Raw genomic sequence first — 22,843 nt, 5'->3', positions numbered from 1 at the left:
TCGTTTATCGACCCACTCGACAGCGACCTGCGACTTCTCCTGTCATCTTCTCGGACTTATTTATTCCGTCCCTTTGTCTCTGATACGGTTTAAAGATAGCCGTCATCATGATTCATGGATTTCAGTGTGATTTCAAAAACATCTCGAACATCTGCTGAGAAAATGTTTGTTTTGTTTTATTTGGTCTGATTCAATTGTTTTAACTGCCAAGAGAAAACAGGCGATTCCCATTGTCTCCACTGTCCTTCCCTCCGTATGAATGTCTCCTCTGTATTATTTGTTTTTAACAGATTTCCTTTAATTGTAATGAGAAAATGTCTGTGATGTAAAATGTGCAACAAGAAAACAATTGATACAAGAATATAGCTTCTATATATAGCTTCTATATATAAATATATATATATATATATTCAAAGACAAAGTATAAAGTATAAAGAGTACCACTTCGATCTTTTCTAAGAATGTATTTTGATTATGTAAATGAGCACTATGATTCTGCTTGATTTAAAAAGAACAAAAAAAAATAAGGCCTATTCTATATGGTGTCTCTCATATCCTTTAGGTATGGGGATAAAACAGCAGCATTAAATACATGCATGGTGATCTTCTGTCTCCTGTTCATATTTAAAAAGCTCTGTCTGTTAACCAGCACTGTGTCGGTCAGTGAGGCTGTATCGTGAGGTCTGGCCTTTTCCCACAGGGCTTTGGATGCTTAAAAAAAAAAAAAGATTCTCTGTGTTTGCATATCGCTGCTGCTACGAAACAACTCTGATCCAATCAGCCTCTGCTATAATGACCTTTGTGGTGTAATTGATCGAGGGTATTCCATTCTAACGCATCAACTGCAAGGACTTTTCATTTACTTACGAAATAAAGAGAAACATTTACAGAATATGTCAACACAGTTGCCTCCTTTGTTTTTTTTTGGTCTTGTTTATAAGAAAGACGGTTTATACGACTTTGGGACCTTTTCGTTATTTGGAAGGTCAGATTCAGATGTTGATAAAGAGCTGCTTTTTTCTAACTGAATCACAAGAGTTGCAGCAAACAAGACCCACGCTCCCCCCCCCCCTTGTCCTCCCGCCTAACGGTCGTCATGGCTCAGAGTATCTGAGGCGTCTCTCAGTGCCACGGCAACCTGTCAACAAAGCAAGCTGCTCCAACTTCAAACAGAGACTCCGATTGGTGGACTGGCCGTCCCGCAGCAAGGCTGCAGCCTTTCTAATTAGCCCAAACTGTTTGACTCTCCTGTTGCAGCGCAGTGATTTCATTCTCACCAGCAGGATGGATCCAAAAACAGACCGAAATGAGGAAGTGATTTCTACACAAAGGATTTAAAATAGATTTATCTTTTCTCAGTGTTAGTATCACTGTGGCTTTGCGTTGAAGTCATGGTTAATGGGAAGAAGTTGGCCGAGGAGACGGTGATGCCTTCTGTGCTGGAAGCCGATGACGCAGGAGCAGAAAGTGAGAAGCTGCAGCTGGGGGAGGTAGGAAGACGAGTGAGCAGCCAAGTCGGCAAAGCAGTTTCAAAAGATATCAGGCAGGTGAAGGCATGCAGCAATGCTCTGAGGCAACATTTAATAAATACTGATGGTTTTTCTATGTAAAGTCCTGGAAATAATGAACGTGCCTCTAATTAGGGGGAGAGATGAGGAGAGAACTCTTGTTCAAGAGGTCAAAGGGAGGTGGGAAGAGACTAGAGGGACAGAAGTTCATCCAAATTGAGTGTAGGGTCACTTTTACTTAGTGAATCCGTCCAGTCGCCTCATTCCGCCTGCCGACGCTGCAGACTCCTGATATCTCTCATTCCCCCCCATCCAGCCGAGAGCGAGCTGGACAGAGGTCGGCGTGCGTGGGCCGGAGGACGGACCCTCGAGCCTCGATGGGAATGATCAAGACAGAGGTGAAGGAGAGGGTGAAGAGGAAGACGAGGAGGAGGAGGAGGAACTGGGAGGAGAAGAGTCTGTGATCTCGGATGAGGACGACGACACAGATTTGGAGCTCGGAGGTATAGAGGAAGTTGATTTTCAGATTGAAAAAGATAAATTTGAGTGGGTGAGATATATTAGATTTTGTGATAAAGGGTTTGATGTTCCTCCTTTTAAATAACAAGGGAAATGGCTCTGTGTTATGAGTCATGTTTGAAATTAATAATTCCATCTTGATATCGACTTTTTGCAATTATATTCTGAACTATAGCCTAAAATGTTTTAATTTGATCTTGATCAGAACTTGCATTGACAAGGCAAAGTCGATCCCAATCTGCTGATTGTCTCCCTCTCTCTCTTTCCGCCCCATCGCTAAATGACTTTTGAAAAGGAAAAGAAAAAAACAAATAGAAACTCCTACACTCGCCCGCCCACACATGTGGAGCCCTGTTCTGCATCTTAATGAAATCATCTCAGTCTTTGTGTCGGGCTTCCTTTTCACCACCAGTGAAAACCCATCTGGTGTGAATGAGCCCCCCTGAGAGGGCGAGAGCAGCCACCAGCGACTTTTTCAATATCACACTCAGAAGGCCACATCTCTGCTCTTTCATAGAGGTATTGATGGCGAACGATTCAGACGGACACAGTGTTATTATGTTCACTTGTGTTGCAGGTAAGAAGGAGGCGTACGACCCCTCGGGGCAGACGCGCTACATGGAGGCATGTGAAAAGTTGCAGGTGGTGCCCGCCTCTTACTTCCTGCGACACGTGAAAGACAGTGAGCTGAACATGATGCATCGTGGCCTCGGGCCTCAGGTATTTTCATCAGAAGTTAGAAAACTATTATCAGAAGGGGAGGGGTTGGAATTGGGGGAAGGTTTGAGATTGTTTGTCGTTTGCTGAACGTTTTCAGGTAGAGAGCAGGGATTGTGAAGTTTTTATCTATTTATGTTTTTATCCAGACTTTATTTTTGTTATTATCCTGTTTTCTTAATTTAATCATCTGGAATCCAGGTGCATGGAAAGTTTTTTCCTTCAATGTGGTAAGACAATTTGTTTTATTTAAATATTTACAAAAATTATATGTATATAGAAACTGTGACTGCAAAAGAATGATTTATTTATTAAGCATATATTTAAAGACAGATGGACAACGTGTCTCAACTTGTTCCCATTGGACAAAGCTGTCAACCATTTTGCATCGAATAACTAATTTTAAATAACTTCTTAACAAAATCTAAAATGACATTTTTGAGAATAATTTATTTGATTTGGACTTGAGCTTTTATTAATTTGGACCATGTCCCGTTTACTATAGCCAAGGAGGTGGGGTTAATGTCCTATCCTGTAGCCAGCCACCAGGGGGCAAGCCAGATGATTTGGCTTCACTTTTAGGATTTAGCTGTAATCTTTGTTTGAGAGTTTCTGGTTTCACTTTGTGTGCACTGCCCCCAAGTGGCCAAGAAATCTGAAGTTGTCGCCGACCTATAAGGTGATTAAGAGTGTTTCAGTTTCACCAGCGGAGTTGTACAGGAACATAATAAAACTGAGGAGCGTCATACATCAGCTGAATGTCTCTGCTTCAGATCTCCTACAAGCTTTTCCATTTCTCTCATCAGATCCGTTTCACCAGGGGAAACGTACCGAACAGAACTTCTTGTCAAAAAGCCACAAATGCTTGAAGTCGCGTGAGGAAATATTCTCACACACTATCCCACATTCTAATAAAAGGTCCATGTGAGTCTGAGCAAAAGCTACACATGTAGATGTGCTGGATGAGATTAGACTCCAACGCTATTTCACATCAGCGCAGACCTTTGTTCAGTGAGTGACTCATTAATTCAAAGTCACATTCTCCTCCAGGGGACGGCTCTGATCATGAATACGTCCGGGCTGCACTGTGCTAAGTGCAACGCAGCTGCGCTTCAAGGAGTTTCCAGCCCCTTCCCTCAGAAACAGATCATGCATGTACATATGTCTGCAGTGCACTTTACATATCACCCATCATATGGTGTAGATCTCAGCAGAGCACATTCATGTGGAGAGTCCTTCACCTCCTCCAAGAGAGAGAGGTATTGTTCTGTATATTTAATGGAAGCAAATCACTTTCACCTCTAAACCCACGTAATGAATTTTTATTATTATGTTTCTGATGAGTCTGTGTGTTGTAATTCTCATGCACGGATTTAAACAGTCACACAAAAACATATTTAAAACGGTTGAGAACATTGAGTAAAGATGGACAATATGAATGCTCCGTAAAGGTGAAGCCAAAACGTCTCCATTGCCCCCTGGTGGCTGGTTGCAGTACAGGTCGTAGATTCTGCCTCCTCCACGTTAGAGCATGGGACATGGACCAAATTAAAAAAGTCAAAATCCAATTTCTCAAAGATGATTTCTGTCATTTCAGCTCTTATCATATGATGAATGTTCATGTGTTCATATATACATATATAGATAAAATGTGATGCTATAAAACGGGGTATCATGATTGACAGCTGAGCCGGAGACTCATGATTGGTTAAACATGTATTTCAGTGGGATCTTGATGTTCTGATCACCACTGGGCAGATTCTGTCTTATGCATCTAAGTAAAAAACACAAAACTAATTTGATGACATGTAGTCGTGTTTAACAGCTCGACGCTCTGTAGCTTCCAACCAAGTCAATAACAATTAGACTCTAATGACTAATCAATGAAAAATCAATGTTGAATTGCTCTGTAGTAGAACATCTCTGCCTGAGAGAAGGGTACAGTCATTGTCAATGTGTAAATCCATTGCCTGGAGTCATTGGCAACACACTCTGACATTTACACAGGCTTCCACTTTCCCATAACGTCGTAAATTAAAGATGTAAAAAGTAAATCCATTCCTCAACAAGCCCATGTTCTGTCTTAATATCCTTCAGATAGATTAAATAGGATTTTTAAATACGTCCTCACCTGCCAATTACACAGAGCAGAAGTAATCGAACTGGTGCTGCTGTAAAAGTGTATTTATTCAATGCAGATGAAGGTTTGTCAGATCTTTCAGACAGATTCTCCTCGTGCATTGAAACACGTTGTCCTCAGATGGGTTTGTTCCTGTTCTCCCTTTTTTTTGGTGGCAAGATCCAGTTATCGTAAGGGTTCATCCACTCAACTTTCTCATTAGCCGAGCTGGAAACTATAATTTTCATGTTCCGCGAGCCTCATTCCTGACCCACGCCTCCACACAGCCGCCTTCTGCTTCATTTGTCTCACTCAGGTTTAATACTCTCTCTCTCTCCCGCTGCCCACCTGCATCAGCACAGCTTTTAAATGCAGCACAGATAAGGGAGAAAGTACCCTGCTGCGAACAAACAGAAGAATTTCACTTTGACGAGGGGGTTGCTTGTGTGTTTGCAGGGCGCCAAAGCACTGGCGGTTCCCCTGGTAACCAACACTTCAATACTGAGACTGAACCTGCGAGATAATTGGATGGAAGGACTGGGCGGAGCTGCCATCGCCGAGATGTTAAAGGAAAATTGTTACATTACAGGTGGTTGTACTGGGCGATGGAGCATGCACACATCCTCTCTTTCCTTTCCCCCAATTGTGTCTCACCTTTCTCTTAGAAAAGGTGTCGCCCGCACTCCCACTCGTACGCCACTCTCACCTCAATTATATGCCACACGGTTTAACATCAGGGGTCCCTCTTTTTATTTGCTGCATGTCAGTCATCTGCGCGGTTCAGGAACCTACGAGCGGGATTGGAGGACGACTCCTGTGACTCACGCAGGCTCTTGCTATTTAAACATCCTTTGTCCTACACCACTATTGGAGTTTCAGGGTTATTCCAATCCAGTGAATGCAGAGTATAATGCACAGGCACTGGGAGTGAACTCTGTGCAGCTCAGCCAAGGCTACACAATCCTACACATGCTTCTTATAGAATAAAGAAGAATAAAAAGATGTGGTCTGACAACTGAAATGATTTGTTCATCATGACATGCAGGGCTGTGTCCAGGTTGTCAGGGGAAAGAGAGGCAACGTAATTCAAAGTGGTTTTGGTAAAAAATTGAAGTTATTGATTAAAAGAGGACTGTTACACAACAAGACACGTAATATATCAGATGATTGTTACATGATAAAGAAAATGAAATAAAACTCCTGGATCCACCTACTTTATTAAATCTGCTCTAAATGAGAACAGGATCTTTTTTCTTGTCCCATTCCCAAACCGTTCATCAAGTTTCAATAAAAAAACAGTTCAGCAAATTTTGTGAAATCGTGCTTAAAGATAAATATAGTTTTATAAACAGCCATGAAACTATGCGGTGCTCAGAGACCACGTACCCTACCCCTGCCAAGGCCAACACCCAATCCCCCCATGTTAAATAAATGAGGATAAATAATGGATTCTCCCATTTATCAGCTCCAAAATCTTATGGAATTTGTTGCACATGCAATAGTTTGTTGTTTAATCCTGCGAAAAATTAAACCAATGAAAAGACACGGATAAAAACATAACCTCTTTAGCCGAGGTAATAAAAGAAAACTCTTAAAAAGGTTTCAGATGATACATCCTCACGGTCATTGCAACTAAAGTTGGTGTCTTTGTTACGGTGGTTTTAAAATAATCATTCAGTAACAATGCAGAAATCAAAGCCAAGCAGCTGGTGGAATGACTGAAAGGTCAGGGTCATTAGGATTCATCCTCTGAGAGCCTTGCATTCAGCAGCTGATGAGGTGTTTCAGTCTGGACAAAAGGACGACGGACATGATGACTTTGCTCCAGAGTCGTGCTCCCAGTGTGAGGCTGGAGACGACAGGAACTGTGTGACCCTGAAATGTTCCAAAGGTTTTGCTGTTAAACAGCGAAACATCCTCCTTTTGAACTGCTTCAGATTTAAAATGAACTTGTCTCCACTTTGTCCCCGGGGACATCTCCTCAACGAGGGGGAGATGACGGCTGTGAATTATGTCCAACAGCTTTCAAAGCCTCTTGTTGAGGCCGAACTTTAAATTGAAGAGAAGGATGGGAATATTATTGGATGTTTCTCAAACTCTTGGCTACCAGATGTAACTATCGTAGAAGAAGTCAGGACACCTCTTTATCTAATACAATAAAACATATTTTCAATCTTTTAACTAAATCACATGACTGTTCTTTGATGAACGACTTTAATGCTGGTTTTAAAATCACATCCACCACAAATTAATAAAAGGAATCTACACATATGGGCTGAATATGGCTCAAAAAACATTTATATAACTCATATTTTTTCTTGTTGAATTGTTTTTATGATGGAAAGTACAGCTTTTCCTGACTTAAAAAGATTTTTCTCAGTGGCCCTTTTCCACCTTTGACCTGTCTCTCTGTCGTGTCAATCCCAGACGCGGACCTATCCAACAACAATCTGGGGGATTACGGGGCCAGAGCCATAGCCGGCATGCTGAAGGAGAACAGCACCCTGGTGCGGCTCAACCTGTCAGGAAACCACTTCACAGACCGCGCCGCTGAGTTCCTCGGCCCGGCTCTCGTCACCAACGCCAAGCTGCAGAACCTCGACATGAGCCGCAACGCTCTGAGGGAGCAGGCAGGTACGCCAGCAATTAGTGACACATATAGGTGAAGGTCTCCTGTTTTCTGCGAAGCCTTTCCCAGACTGAAACTGTACCCATGTCGGATTCTTTTATTACGTGGATATTAAAGATGTACACTGTAGATACATATTTTCTATCGGCAGCACCAGACAGTGTCAGGCCGGAGACATTATGTATAAAATCGACAAATTGCAGTAGATAATAGAAGAGATCTGAGTAATGAGGTGTCAGTCAGTTCAGTTTTCTTTTGGCAAAGCTCGTCCAATTAAAATCCAATTTCCATCAAAACTCAAAGTTCTTTGAATCAGCGGTGGAGGAAGTACTCAAACATTTTACTTCTGTCAAGGTACAATAATAAAGAGACAATAAATAAATAGAAAGATGAAAATAAAAGTAAAAGTTCCACATTAACTTTTTACTCGAGTACATGTAGGTAAGTAGTTGTTTTTAAATATACTTAAAAGTATTAAAAGTAAAAGTACAGTCATATGCAGAAGATGCTAATGAAACATCTGAATTGTCATATTAATTACTTTCTCAGTCTCGGCCTCTAAATCCATTTCAGGTGTTTGTTCTTCATCAATAATGACCATTTAAAATGAGTTCTGTTTCCCGTGGCTTTACAAAGATACTAATTTGGACTAAGACATTTTTTTTTCTTTAAAACCATCCTCATCAAACCAGTGAGAGTTTTCTGTAATTACGCAGCCTTATCTGTGAGCAGGCGCAGGACAGCAGGTGGCGGCAGACTGTGGCATTCAAAGGTCAAGAACATTTCGCCTTCATTAAAACCTCTTTCAATTATCATGGGATGAGCTTTGTGACAGGCTCCTTGTGGAAGAGCGGCCGAGCAGGATGCACTGAGCTTCTGATGTGGCTGATTGAAAATAAATCTCTCCGTGGGAAAGGGGACGCCTTCACGTCTAATTACTGTGCGTGTGTGCGGATGTTTTTCATCCCCACATATTCAATTCAGATTTTTCCCCCTGCTGAAATATCAAAGTACGTCCTCGTGCGTTTCGAGCGCACTCGTTCATATCGGAGTTCCGCGAGAGGACATACAGCTCTCACACACTTTGACGCTCAGGGTTTGGTGTTATTGCTTTTTTTCAGACAAGCTCAGTAAGGGTCTCTTTCTGTGATTACATGCTGCGGAGGGCTGTGCACTTTCTTATCCCTGTGATGCAGTGGGCGAGATGATGACAGGAATCTTTCTCTTTGGGATCTCTGACTCTTACCGTCCTCACTTACCGGGAAACACACAATTCCACAAACTCACTGCTGATATGATAAATGGCTCCCAAAGAGGACACACGTGGGAGTTTGAGTCATTGGTTTTCATTTGAAGTACTTCTGATGATGCTGTCCTACCAATAAAATATTTTAAATATGTAAAAAATATAATAATACTTGCAGTGGAGCTGCCTCAGCCAATGATTTGAATTCAATCAAATTGCAACAAATTGCACACACTCATATATCTTATTCCTCTAAATATGCCTTATTTCTTTTTGATCAAGATCCATGAAGTATTCCCTGGGAAATTGGTGAAAATATCAAAAAACGCCCCATCTGAAAATGTTAAAAAAAATTTTTTTTTACTGAATTCTTCCCTTTTCGATGCCACATCCTTCCATCAAGTTCCGTGTTAATCTCTCCTGCAGTTTTTGTATAATCTTGTTCAACCATCAAATAAACCAACCAACAAACAACCGGACAGGGGTGAAAACATAACCTCCTTAATAAGCAATAATTCATACAGTTTTAAATCTGACCTTTTTCCTTTGTCTCATACTGTCAGTACTTTTTCTTAATTTCTCCCCTTTAGGAGAGATCCTTGGAGAAGCTCTGTCAGAGAACACGGGGTTGAGATCGATCAGTCTGGCCTGGAACAGCATCCGAGGCAGAGGAGCTGTGATGTTGGCCGACGGCCTCGGGGTAATCAGCCTTGAAATCAGTGTTCGAACACTTTATTGGTTTTTGAACTTGTGCAAGACAGAAAGAAGAACTACAGGTGATACAGTGAAAGATTAGAGCCGGACCCTTTTTGTTTTTGTCTTGGATTCAGAAACATGGTTGAGAAACATTCAGAAACATTTCTATAAACTGAACTTGAGTGGAAACTAAAACTTTTTACCCATATGTGACTCGTAAACATCTTGGGCTAAAACTGAGCAGCCTCCAGTCATGCTAAAAATAAAATGACTAAATCATATTGAAATTAACATGCCACCTACGATAGTCCCCTCAAATTCAATCAAGCTGCACCAAATTTCCCACACTCATAGATATAAGTCCCCTTTACATAGCTGATGTTTTGTATCAAGATCCATGAATTATTCCCAAGGAAATTGGTAAAAATTAATGATTAAATGTTAAAGTAAGTGATATAAAATTGCCCACTTGGCCCACGTCCCCTCCTTCCACCATGTATTGTGGAAATATGTTGTGTAGTTTGTTTGTAATCCTGCCCACAAAAACCAGAAACAAGAATAAAATAATAATAATATTAATAAAAAGAGTTATCAAATTCAGAACACAGATGGTGGGCTTGGGGCCAATTATAAAAGTCATCCCATCACTGCTGAATAGAGCTGAATCTAAGTATTTAAAAGAAGATAGATAGTCCACATACTTCTTGCAGTAAACTCTCTACCATGGGGTTGTTTTCCATTGAAAAGTGAACTGAAAGTGAGTTTTAGGACAAACCGTGCAACCCGTAGAAACTGGATCATGACATGTTCTGTAAATGCTGTTTTGAAGGATAAACAGAACGTGTTTATCAGGGTTAGTGACAGGGCCGGGTCTAGGCAGGGGCAAGAGGGGGCCTGGCCCCCTCAAATAAATGTTGTGCCCCCTCAAACTAAATCCCAATTTATAATAATAATAATATAATAAAGCACAATGCCCCCTCAAGATTTGTGGCTGCCCCCTCATACATGCCTGTCTAGACCCGGCCCTGGTTAGTGATGTGATTCAGTATAATTCAGTCTGATAGTCACTTATAGAAGAGGTTATATGATAACCTGGCTTTCACTGCCCTCTGGTTTTATATTCATCAAGTCTCTCACAGCCGAAAAGACTGAAAAGTGCAGCATCCTCCTCCTTCTTTTTCCCTTTTTCATTTCCTAATGACCAGGGTGGTCAGGGGGACTCTAATCCCTCAGCTGCACTGACAGGTTTGATTGATTCAGCTCCTGAGAGCCTCATTACCTCAGGATTTACACTGCCCACTCATTTTAAATGAAGGTGCGTCTTCGGTTCATCTTGTTGGAGAAAGTGTTCAAGTTGTTCTCATTACTGCTTTTTTTTTTTTAAAAGGACAAACATCTCCCATCTTCTCTTTTCTCAGGGGAACATTTCACTCAGAGCAGTGGATCTGTCGTTTAATGGCTTCGGTAAAGAAGGAGCTGTTGCTCTGGGGCAGGCTCTGAAGGAGAACAACGTGTTGGAGGAGTTGAATGTGAGGTATGAGCCAATTTTCAATCTTGGTGTCATTGTACAGTAGCTGAGTCAATAAGGGGGCAGAGGCTGCAACTTCAGTACAGAGCGTTCAAGGATAAATGAGTGCAAATGAGATGTTTAACCTTGTTTGGTATTAAAGCAAAGCTATTACCGACTAGAACAGCACTCAGCAGAGCAGTTACCTCCGCCAGAGCCCTACAGCCCCCTTGGACATAAAGATACAGTTTATTCCCTTATGAATTCTCATTATCTCACCTATTATTTGGAGGCAGTTACCGGTTTGTAGAGCGATTTCTCACCATACAGCAGCTGAAAAAAATCCTATATTCACATTTAAATCGGCAAGATTTTGATTTTATTTGGATCCGTACGAAATTGCACAAACTCATACAAATCTAAATGCACCATATCTCGCATTAGGGGATGAAGGATTCCTGGATTTACCCGGATTCACTTCAAACTTTAATGTTTTTTTTCCACGCCCATGCCCCTCCCTTTGAAAATGTTTTATGGTAATCCATTCAGTAGATTTTGCATAATCATAAACCGTCTCCAGACCAGATCTCCTTAGGATGCCTGGAGAATTGGGTCCAGAACTTGCTGCAGAGTTTGCTTCTCACACATGAACAACACAGCTGGAGATTCTCTACCCAGATTCCAACAGTGCAGAAATCTCTGCAGGATGTAATGTTTTAATTCTGCTGCTCCCTTGTCACCAAAAGCTCTTTTGACATCTTGGTCGGTGTCTTCTTCTTGTATGTTACTGCCTCTTTTTTTCATTTTTGCGTCTGTCGCATGTTAGAAGCGTAATCACGAAAGATTATGAACTTTCTTCTGACACTCAGTCAGTCTGGAGAAAGTCCTGAGGCGTTCGGTTCGTGTCTGAAAGCAGCTCTACTGGTCAACATACAAAAAATAAAACCAAACTATGGACAAGGATGAAAACAACCTCCTCCATAAATATTCTTTATTTGACTGCTGGGGATGTCAATAAATCTAAAAACACAGATTCTCTTAAAGCCAAACTGCCTCATGGATGAACAATACCCTTTAAAAACACAGCACATCATGATTGCCTCCCTCAGACTCCAACACACCTTTTCTTCCTTTTGTTTTCTGTCCTGTATTTGTTTGTCTCCACAGTAACAACAGAATCCCCCCTGAAGGAGCCGTCCGCCTCGCCGCCGGCCTCAAAGTAAACAAGACAATCAAGTCCCTGAATGTAAGCTGTTGAAAAGAGATTGGTTTGGGCTTCGGGAAGCAAAGGGTGGCATCAGTGGATGAAATGGGACGAATAAGTGGATCACTGTACTTTGTTTTAATGTCGGCAGCCGAGCTTCTCAGGGACTCGTCTCAAGAAAAAAAGAGAGTGAGAGAGTCTCAGCCTGAGAGTTTGATATCGATGTGAGCTCACTTGGGTTTAAATTGGAGTTTGGTTGTTTGATTGTACACACAAGTGAAAAAAAAAATATTCCGAGCAGGACAATCTGAGCATTTGAAGTCAAATCAATTGTTGCAAACTATTCCAACTTTTGAAAAATAACTGATATAACGAGTTAAGTAGTTAAAAAGTTTCACAGATGCAGTTGGTAGCACAAGGAATGGGGATCCACTTTTCAAACCCATTGTAACATGAACAACATATTTTATTACCTGTAGTAACCAGAATCACGCTAAATACCTTTTTTGTGTGTGGTATTATTCCATATTCTCATATTTCTCATCTTTATCTTTGGCCAGATGAGCAGGAACCCCATCCAGAACGCTGGTTGTTATGGGATCCTCAAGTCTCTGCTGGAAAACAAAGATTCAGCCATGGAGGCTTTAGACTTTGCAGTAAGTAATTTAACATGTTTCACCTTTATAGAAAATACATCTCTTCAAGTCCTCTCTCATTTGCAGAGAGACAAACTTTCTTTCTTCTCTTTCTAGAGCATCATCGTGAACAAGGATTTTGAAGAATTGCATGCGAAAGCGAAAGACATTCTTCCTGCGCTTACAATAAACCACGGTGGCAGAATTGGCACGTTCGGTACAGCAAAAGCTTGAGAAGTGTTACGGTAATTGCGGCACTTTTAATGCCAGCGAAGATGGAAGACTTGTCAAAGCTCCGTGGACGTTTTCCTCAACACATGAACCAGAGGATGGGTGCCTGGGACGACATCATATTTAACAAATTAGTAAAAATGTATTTGGCATAAATTAAACTTGTTTAATAATCAATCCAATGAAAATGTTATTAATTCAGAAGGTTTGTTTATTCTCTAAAAGAATCGGTGAATACACACCTTTTGTGCCGCTACTTGAAATATGGAGAGTCATTGAACATGTGCATATAATACAGGTATTGAGTTTGAATCCTTTTAGGTAAGATCGGATTGGATGTTATATAATGCCAGTGGGCAGAATGATGGAGAGGATCAGAGAGCGCTGCATTGTGTATGAAAAGAACTGAAAGTGGGTTGCACAAAAAGGATTTAAGTACTGCATGAGTCGTCTAATAGAGGAACCAGCTCTGAAAGAAAGTGCCGTTGTTAGATAAGAGACCTGTTCGCAGCAGCAACACCAGTCAAAACACTGTTAGATAAAGTAAGCTGGGATTTGGTGATGTATTCCTCCCACAAACACATACACACCATTATATTTCTTATTAGTTATTTAAAAAAACCTGGTATAATCACAATTATACTTCTTTTGGCCTGTGTTGTATCTTTAGATACGGAGATGCAGAAATTAGCCAGAAAACTGCTTTTAATTCTGTGTCGAGATACTTAACAATGGTTTTCTCTATTATCGTTTTCTGAAGGCTGAAGTTTGATTTATTAGTTTAAAACAACAAACAACAGTCAATCACCTGCTGCAAAATTATACTTAAATATTATCATAATAATTCAGTACATAAATTCAGTCATTTATTGTTAATCTTTGAGTACTAAATTAAGGTTATACTACTCCACTTTCTCTTTAAACTTAAGGTCTTGACCTTATTATGTTTTGATAAGCTTATTATTATTATTAATATTATATTACTTTACCTTTATGACCGCACTCTCAGTAAAATGTTGTACACAGGTTTTTTAGCTATGTCTCCATTGGGTATTTATTGAAGAGATATGTATACAAACCACATAACATGGTGTTTTTTTATTTATCTAAGATATTAGCCTACAAAAAACATTAAATGGTTGTAAAATAATAAAACAGTAAGTTATACATAAAATCTGTGAAGATAATTAAAGTAATAATTTATTTATTTAAGTTTGACTATCTGAAATGAGTCATTCTCACTTCTGGTTGTACTACCTTTGTGACTTCACTCTTTGTTAAATACAGTTCAGAGGATATCCACACCACATGACACGATGGTTGTAAAATGTATCATAAATATATATACAAAATAAACATATATCTACAAAATATGTTTAAATTAATACACATTTAAATGAAACAAAACAGTCTGAGACGAAGACAGTATTATCAACACATTATAAATGTAAAATAATAATACCAACAACAACAATATTAATAATCATAATAATCATACTAATAATAATAATTTTCCTGGATCAGACACGCTCGACTAGTCGGGTCTGATCGACTAAACGTCCTGCGTCACCGAGTCACGTGTGTTTTTAAACCTCCGGCGGGTGAACGTCGCTTGAATCCGCTCTAGAGCTCGTGATTAAACCGGATTAAACTCGCCGGGCCGCCGCTGACCGGAGGTAAACATTAACCCAGCTCCGCGTGTCCCTCAGTGTCTCCGTGTCCCTCAGTGTCCTCCTGTCTCTGGAGCGTGGAACATGGCCGTGTCCTCTTCCCTGCGCCTCGGGGGACAGACGTGGTTCAGTGGCTCCGTGCAGCAGGCGAGCAGGTGAGACGCTTTGTAGCTGTAGTTTTTAATCCGAACCCGGAAGTGGTGCACAGAGGGAGTCGCTGTCAGTGGATCTAGTTCATGTCAGTGATGATCAGTCAGTTAGCGTCAGTTAGCTTCAGGTGGGCTAGCTGCTGCAAGTAAACACCCAAACTGAGACATAGTAAAACAAGACTTTTGTGTTTGCTAACCGCTAAGCTAGCTCACTTTACTTCAAACAGAAGCTTTCTTATCTAGCCACGATTCTGAAGTTTGCCTCCGATTCGTTTCAGCTGATTCGACAGTTAATGCAAAACCAAAGAATCTAATATTTTAAACTCTACTGATTTAACTGTTTTTGGTGAATTAAGTCCTGATTTGACAAGTTTGGATATAGTTTTTTATGTCTAAAGTGTAAAAAAAAACTCAGTGCTAGTTCTCTTTTTTTTTGTTGCATTTTCACTTCCCAAATCACAAACTGTGTTTTAAAGTATATTTAGCATCTGTGGGTTAATCTGGTTTATGTATATGATGAGTCATGATACAGTGGCTGTTGAATCTGAAACTGGTCTGATGTGGTCTAAGTGTGAACAAATACAGTGAAATCTCCCTTTTTGGCATTTTCACATATCTTAAATTGTGCTTTAAAGCATGTTTAGCGTCTCTGTGATAAATAAATCCAGTTTGACCAGTCTGGTTAAAGTAGTTTTTTTATCAGGACCTGCTTTAATGTGGTCTAAGTAGGATTTAAAAACTATGAAATATCCCTTTTTTAATTTTTCCCAAACCACACAATCGGTATTTTACAGTAATCTTTAACCTCTTTGTAATGATTAAGTTAAATTCTGACTCGTCAAGTTCTATTTGTTTTGAAATGTACCATGTTAGTATTTTCCAAAATGCAGAAAGGTTTCAGAAAATTCCAAACATTTATTTAACTCGGTGTGTTTTCCCAGAGCAGCTCTAATCATTGACAGCACCTGTGAACTTTGTTCTCTAAAGCTACAGTAAACCAAAGATAGACCACAGCTTCATCATGGTAACTTATCTCTGCATTGTGTGTATTTCCTCTGTGGCTGATTGAATGAAGTTTTTCTTGACGTTGTTGTTGTTTTTAGGTGAGGGTGCCATGGGAAATTCATTTCTAATTATAGATCCCAATTAAAAAGCCAGTGGCCCATGAGGTTATTAATAACAAAGACGTCCCACTGACCTTGAGAGTTTGTCTATTTCAGGATAATAAAATAAAAAGCTTAGGAATCATTTGTGACTTAACAGACGGCCTTGAGAGTCCTACATGAGGGTGAACATGTGCGTAATGAACAGCTCCCTAATCCACGAGTGGGAACATTCCAACTGTTCTCCCTTAATGTGGACTTGGTTTCAAATATTATCAAGTCAATGAAATGTCCTTGGATTTGATTTGTGTGGGAGCTCCGTTCAAAAGTGCATATCAATAGTGAAGCAGCTTTTCCTCTTGATTTTAATCGAAGGATTTATTTGTCCAATTTTGCTTTTAATTTTAAAGTTTGATTACAACATTTAAAGGTGACAGTTTAATTTCTTTTCCCATTTTTAGCCTCAAAATTTAAAACGACAAGCTCTATGTAACTTTTGAGTATTTTTGGCCCCTTTTTCCTGTTGTCTTCTTCAGGGTTTTTTTTGGCAGAGCTCCAGAAGCGCAGCCTGAACACACAATCACTGATTCATATCTTTATTTTTCCGCTCTGTGACTGAGAGAGAGCGACAGTCACGTTCATTTACTGAGTGGAGCCTGTTAGATTGTAACAGTAGCTGATAAAGTGGATGATATTCCCCTTTTATTCACTCCAGAGTGGGTGAAAGGAAATTGAATGCCAGAGACTCTACCACACTCAGCCCACTCACTCATACAGTATGCATGTTTTTTTAATATCAAAGCATAGTAGCATGACTATCTTTTAGTCCATATGTCATGCACATCTTCATGTTCTTTTTAAGTTTTTCTCTTTTCCCATCAACAACTTCTCCGCTGTTGTTGCTTTGAGCCTTTTGTGAAACTTTCTTTCATCTCGTTCCTGTGTAGGAGGTTTTCAGAGAACGGCGACAAAGGCTGGTTTCGTTCCTTATTTGTGCACAAAGTCGATGCCAGGAAAGATGCCCACTCCAACCTGCTGTCAAAGAGGGAGACCAGCAACCTTTACAAAATCCAATGTAGGCACAAGACTTTCTAACATACTTACAAAGTGAAGGTTGATTTTCTTTTTAAGCGTGAGGTCGCTCGCAGCAGTGAATCCGTTAACATGCCGGAGGCAGGACATAAAGTAAAAAATCCTCTGCAGAAATCACAAGTTCTTGTTTACAGCACGTTGACATCAGGTTGGCCTTTCTCAACAAAAGCGCTTGAATCTTCTCCTGCGTCTTGAACGTTTATTGCTCCTCTTTTTTATATGAAGGGCCCGGCAGGATAAACTCTAAAATTCTCTCCGAGAACGTTGGGAGCAACTGATGTTACGTGAGCGCTCTCACACACAGCCCCTCCGGAGAATTCTATTGTAATGAAATGGATTCTGCTTAAAATTTCAACCATCTATTATCCATGTGTCTCTGTGGAAAACGGAGGCCAGTTCAATCTGAACTGGCCTTTATGGCCTCAAAGAGACCTGGAAGCACAGACTGCTCTGTAACAGCTCAGCTTGTGATGCATGTGTCTCGAATAGGCAGCAACAAGTTGAACAAGCGTGAGGTTTCAAGTCGGCAAAGAATTATAAGCAACATCTGAACCTTTTTGTCTGGTTTTCTTTCCAGTCTTTGGTCCTAACTGTGTCTGTGTCTCCTTGAGGAATCTATCACTCTCCCTGAGCTTTGATGTTTCTGGCAGCGTACGTCACACCATGTGGGGATTTCAATTTGAACTCTCTATCAGCCGGAGCCTATAACCTATTGAAGGCAAATCGTTTTTTGTATATAGAAGTCTTTGCTGAATTGGAGTGTGAAATTACTTTGTTGAAGAATTTGATTGTTGCTTGTATTTAAAAAAATCCACCAAAGTCCGGGTCTATCAATCTCTTTCTTTCTCTTTTTTTTTAGTTCACAATATCAAGCCAGAGTGCATGGAAGCGTACAACAGTCTAGAGTAAGTGTGTTCACTTCTTTTAAAAGATTCTCTGCATTACAACCACCAATCAAACTAATCAAATCAATCAATGCAACAGGTTTTGGGTTCAATATTTTTTCTTAAATGATTTGGTTACTCTCAATAATATCTTTGATGAGATCTAGTATATAGCCCATGATTTCTATAATTAGGTTATGTGTTGTTTTTTTTAGCCAAGTACCAGCTAAATCTTTTTAATTGAAGACACAAGTTTAGGGTTTCCCCAGTTAACAAGATAGTCTTTATTCCGTCGTAATGGGATTCTTGCAGAATCATAAGATTAATTTAGCTTAAAATAAAGGAAATTAGAATAATGTCTTTGGGTGTAATAGAGGGTTGAATAATCGTAGTGTTTCTGCTGTCTGAGTGCCCTCTAGTTGGTCATGATGGTGAAGTTACGGTATATGATTACCCACATTCAGGGAATCTGTGTTTGTGTGTGAGTGAAGAGTTTGTATTTACTTATTTTATGCTGACTCTAGGGCTGAGGTGCAAAACCGGCTCCATCAGGACCAGGACTACCCATGTGAGGTGGTGGGAAGCTGGAATACCTGGTACGGTGAACAGGACCAAGCTGGTGAGCAGCAGCGTGACAGAAAACAGGACAGAGAGTTCATGAAAAATCCTGTTTCCTTATTTCCTTTCTGTATTGTTTGGTTTAAGGCCTCACACACGTCTTTTGAGTGGTTGGAGTGTCCCAGAAAAATGCAGACACACACACACACGCACACACAACCATATGACTGTCTTCCATCACCTCTCCTTATTCATATGAATGTTTACAGTGTGTAATATTATCTCAAGTGTATCCAGTCACAAAGTGATCACACGGAGATGGAGCTCCTGCTTCTTTTGCCTGTGTGGGTGGCATCAGTCCCCACACAGTCCTACAGTGACATCTGCTGTTCTTTGTCTGCAGTGCATCTGTGGAGATACAAGGGAGGTTACCCAGCCTTGACTGAATGTCTGGAGAAGTTGAACAACAACAAGGTTTGTTACAAAAGCAGTATTTAAAGTCCACCTTAAGCTGATTTGAGTTTTATCTTTACAGATCTGTGACAGTAGAAAAGTATTTTACAGTAAATACTTATTTCATCATTTCTCTTCAGGAGTATTTAGAATTTCGGAAAGAGAGGGCGAAAATGTTGATTTCAAGGCGAAACCAGCTTCTCCTGGAGTTCAGCTTTTGGAACGAACCTTTGCCCAGACCAGGACCGAACATCTATGAAATGCGAACATATCAACTCAAGGTATCCACACCTACGTCACAAATAAAGATTGAATGACCGACATGTACTTCAGATATGTAAACTCTCATTTGAAAGAGAAGCTTCTACATCAGCTGAGTAAGAAGCATATGATCTAGTATTATTAAATGTGTCTTGAAAAGGTTCACATCAAATTGAATGCCTGCCTCTTTGGCAGATTCTACACTCTGAGTTAAATATGGTTCAGTGTGTAGAATGGAGTGACATCTAGTGGTGAAGTTGCATGTTGCAGCTGAATACCCCTCACCTCACCCTCCCCGACATGACAGAGAACCTGTTGAAACCTTCAGTCATAAAAACTCAACAGGTTTAGTTTGTCCAGTCTGGGCTACTGTAAAAAGACATGGCAGCCTCAGTAGAGAGGACCTACTCTGATGTAAATATGAAAGGTCCATTCTAGGGTAAAGAAAACACTACCTTTCACTTATTCCTTTCATATATTACAGGTGCATCTCAATATATTAGAATATCATGGAAAAGTTCAGTTATTTCGATAATTCAATTCAAAAAGTGAATGAATTACCGCATCAATGCGGCGTGGCATGGAGATGATCAGCCTGTGGCACTGCTGAGGTGTTATGGAAGCCCAGGTTACTTTGATAGCAGCCTCCAGCTTGTCTGCATTGTTTGGTCTGGTGTCGCTCATCTTCCTCTTGACAATAACCCATAGAGAATCTATGGGGTTCAGGTCAGGCGAGTTTGCTGGCCAATCAAGCACAGTGATACCATGGTCATTAAAACAGGTATTGGTACTTTTGGCAATTTGGTCAGGTGCCAGGTCCTGCTGGAAAATGAAATCATCATCTCCATAAACCTAATCAGCGGATGGAAGCATGAAGTGCTCTTAAATGTCCTGGTAGACGGCTGTGTTGACTTTGGACTTGATAAAACACAGTGGACCAAAACCATCAGATGACATGGCTCCCCAAATCATCACCGACTGTGGAAACTTCACACTGGCCTCTCCACTCTTCCTCCAGACTCTGGGACCTTGATTTCCAAATAAAATTGACTTTCATCTGAAAAGAGGACTTTGGACCACTGAGCAACAGTCCAGTCCTTTTTCTCCTTAGCCCAGGTAACACGCTTCTGACGTTGTCTCTGGTTCAGGAGTGACTTTACACAAGGAATGCGACAGTTGTAGCCCATGTCCTGGATACGTCTGTGCGTGGTGGCCCTTGATGCACTGACTCCAGCCTCAGTCCACTCCATGTGAATCTCCCACAAATTCTTGAATGGCAGTTGCTTCACCATCCTCTCAAGGCTGCGGTTATCCCTGTTGCTTGTGCACCTTTTTCTACCACACTTTTTCCTTCCACTCAACTTTCTATGAATATGCTTGGATACAGCACTCTGTGAACAGCCAGCGTCTTTAGCAATGACCTTTTGTGGCTTACCCTCCTTGTGGAGGGTGTGAATGACTATCATCTGGACAACTGTCAAGTCAGCAGTCTTCCCCATGATTGTGTATCCTACTGAACCAGCCTTAGAGACCATTTAAAGGCTCAGGAAACCTTTGTAGGTGTTTTGAGTTAATTAGCTGATTAGAGTGGGACATCGGGAGTCTACAATATTGAACTTTTTCACGATATTCTAATTTTCTGACATACTGAATTTTGGATTTTCATTAGCTGTAAGCCATAATCATCAACATTAAAATAAATAACGCTTGAAATATTTCACTCGGTGGGTAATTAATCTATATAATATATGAGGTTCACTTTTTGAATTGAATTATCTAAATAAACAAACTTTTCCATGATATTCTAATTTTATTGAGATGCACCTGTACATTTCATTCAATATCTCTCTTTACTGACAACTCATCACAACCATTACTGGCAGAATCTGTTTTCAGTACTTCATTAGCACACTGCAGTGCATATTAATGCCAAGAGCGTAGATATTGTGTGAAGTGCCATAAAACCATTTTCATATCTTTTCAATACAAATATTTTGCAAGACTTCCATGACGATGTTAATGTTTGAATTCTTCACTTGTGTTTCAGCCAGGAACTATGCTCGAATGGGGCAACCACTGGTGAGACTCAACACGCTTAATTAAATTCTTTAAACTATAAATCCTATCAACTGTCTTAACTTTTTTTCTCAATGAAGCATGAAGCATTTGAGGTAATTATCCTCTCTACAGGGCGAGGGCCATTGAGTACCGACAGGAGAACAGTGAGGCAGTGGGCGGCTTCTTCTCCCAGATCGGGGACCTGTATGTTGTTCATCACCTGTGGGGTGAGCGCACACAAATCCACTGTGAACATTTAGATTGATTTAATGAATTAAAACAGGTTCACTGAAGGTTACTCGTTGTTAAGTGATATGCAGCCCTAGAAAAGTGTTATTTATAATAATAATAATACACTTTTTGTTTAAAACTTCTCAAAATGTTACTAAGTGCTTTGCAAGGAAGAAATGACACAAGACAGGTAGATAAAGTGACTTAGATTTATTTAGACTGTATCACAAGGTGTTCAACTTATGTACAACTGAAGGATGTGGAGATAATGATGAGAAACTAACCTGTTTAAATGGAGTTACATTCATTTATTTACCACCATTTTATAGGTGTTTGGTGTTTAGTGTTGTTAAAATAACAAGATAAAAAGTTCGTAAGCATTGAAGGACTTTAAGTTACAGTCTTGTGCCCACGACACAACACAGGCCAAATCAGAAACATTGCATTATTTAGAATTACAGTTTCTTTGGCTCTACTAACTGAGATTTATTAAGTTAATACGATTATTTTCCAGTCTTTCATTAGACTGATACACATGCAGTGATGTTGTGGTTTGATTATCTTTTCTTGTTTACAGCTTATGAAAGCCTCCAATCCCGGGAGGAGACGAGAAACTCTGCATGGCTGAAGGAGGGATGGGATTCAAATGTGTATTACACAGGTAGGGCTGAATATAGAGCAAGGAAAAGTGGAATGGAAATAGAAATGTCCAGTATATCTGTGTTGCTTTTAACTCTAACATGTCTGTCTCTGTCTGTCTGTTCTCAGTACCTTTGATTAGAAGCATGGAGTCTAGAATAATGATTCCCACCAAGAGTTCACCATTACAGTGAGAGAGAGAGAGAGAGAGACTGAAACTGCAAACAACAGAATGACCATCACTCATTCACCGACTGCCAGATCAACATGGAATGATCCTGATCCTACTGATTGTATTTGTGAGTTTAGGTCGAGTCTGTGGAACAAGCTTTGACAAACTGAATCTGTGAAATACAAAAGGACATTGCATTCGTAGAACTGGGCTAAAGAGAGTAATTTACATTATGATTATCAAGCCTGATATGCTGCTTTTTGTTTTAATCATGACTGATGAGAGGTTATTTGTTTTTCACTGTGAAAAAATTATCCCAGCTTTTTTGTTATGTCTTAGTTTTTATGTCTGTAGCCAAAGAATCACACCGAGCTTCACTACTGTGAATCTAATATCTAATCAAATAAAGCTTGACTACTACCTCAATCAATAAAATATATGATCATTGTACTGATTATAATAACCAAAGATGTGATGAGGGGCACATGTTTACTTTCCACTCTGAAATGACCAGTGTTTTCAAAATAAAAGCTGACTAATACACAAAACTGTGTCCTAAATT

General features: G+C 40.1%; 2 protein-coding genes across 2 annotated transcripts; both read left to right on the top strand.

The window, feature by feature from the left end:
* Positions 1 to 1,391: 1,391 nt before the first annotated feature.
* On the top strand, positions 1,392 to 13,014 carry lrrc74b (leucine rich repeat containing 74B). Its single transcript, XM_061071946.1, has 10 exons — positions 1,392 to 1,490; positions 1,945 to 2,022; positions 2,616 to 2,747; positions 5,320 to 5,452; positions 7,291 to 7,497; positions 9,329 to 9,438; positions 10,853 to 10,968; positions 12,109 to 12,187; positions 12,706 to 12,801; positions 12,898 to 13,014. Exons 1-10 carry the CDS (start codon positions 1,392 to 1,394, stop codon positions 13,012 to 13,014), a joined length of 1,167 nt encoding a protein of 388 aa, XP_060927929.1.
* Positions 13,015 to 14,652: 1,638 nt separating this feature from the next.
* Positions 14,653 to 22,829, top strand: nipsnap1 (nipsnap homolog 1 (C. elegans)). Its single transcript, XM_061071682.1, has 10 exons — positions 14,653 to 14,836; positions 16,881 to 17,008; positions 17,885 to 17,930; positions 18,434 to 18,528; positions 18,871 to 18,941; positions 19,061 to 19,201; positions 21,229 to 21,260; positions 21,372 to 21,466; positions 22,048 to 22,131; positions 22,239 to 22,829. Exons 1-10 carry the CDS (start codon positions 14,766 to 14,768, stop codon positions 22,301 to 22,303), a joined length of 828 nt encoding a protein of 275 aa, XP_060927665.1. The 5' UTR covers positions 14,653 to 14,765; the 3' UTR covers positions 22,304 to 22,829.
* The last annotated feature ends 14 nt before the right edge of the window (positions 22,830 to 22,843 follow it).

Source organism: Limanda limanda, chromosome 5, assembly GCF_963576545.1.
Source record: "Limanda limanda chromosome 5, fLimLim1.1, whole genome shotgun sequence".
Taxonomy (NCBI): Eukaryota; Metazoa; Chordata; class Actinopteri; order Pleuronectiformes; family Pleuronectidae; genus Limanda; species Limanda limanda.
Note: the sequence above shows the minus strand (reverse complement) of the source record. Positions and strands in the feature narration are given on the sequence as shown.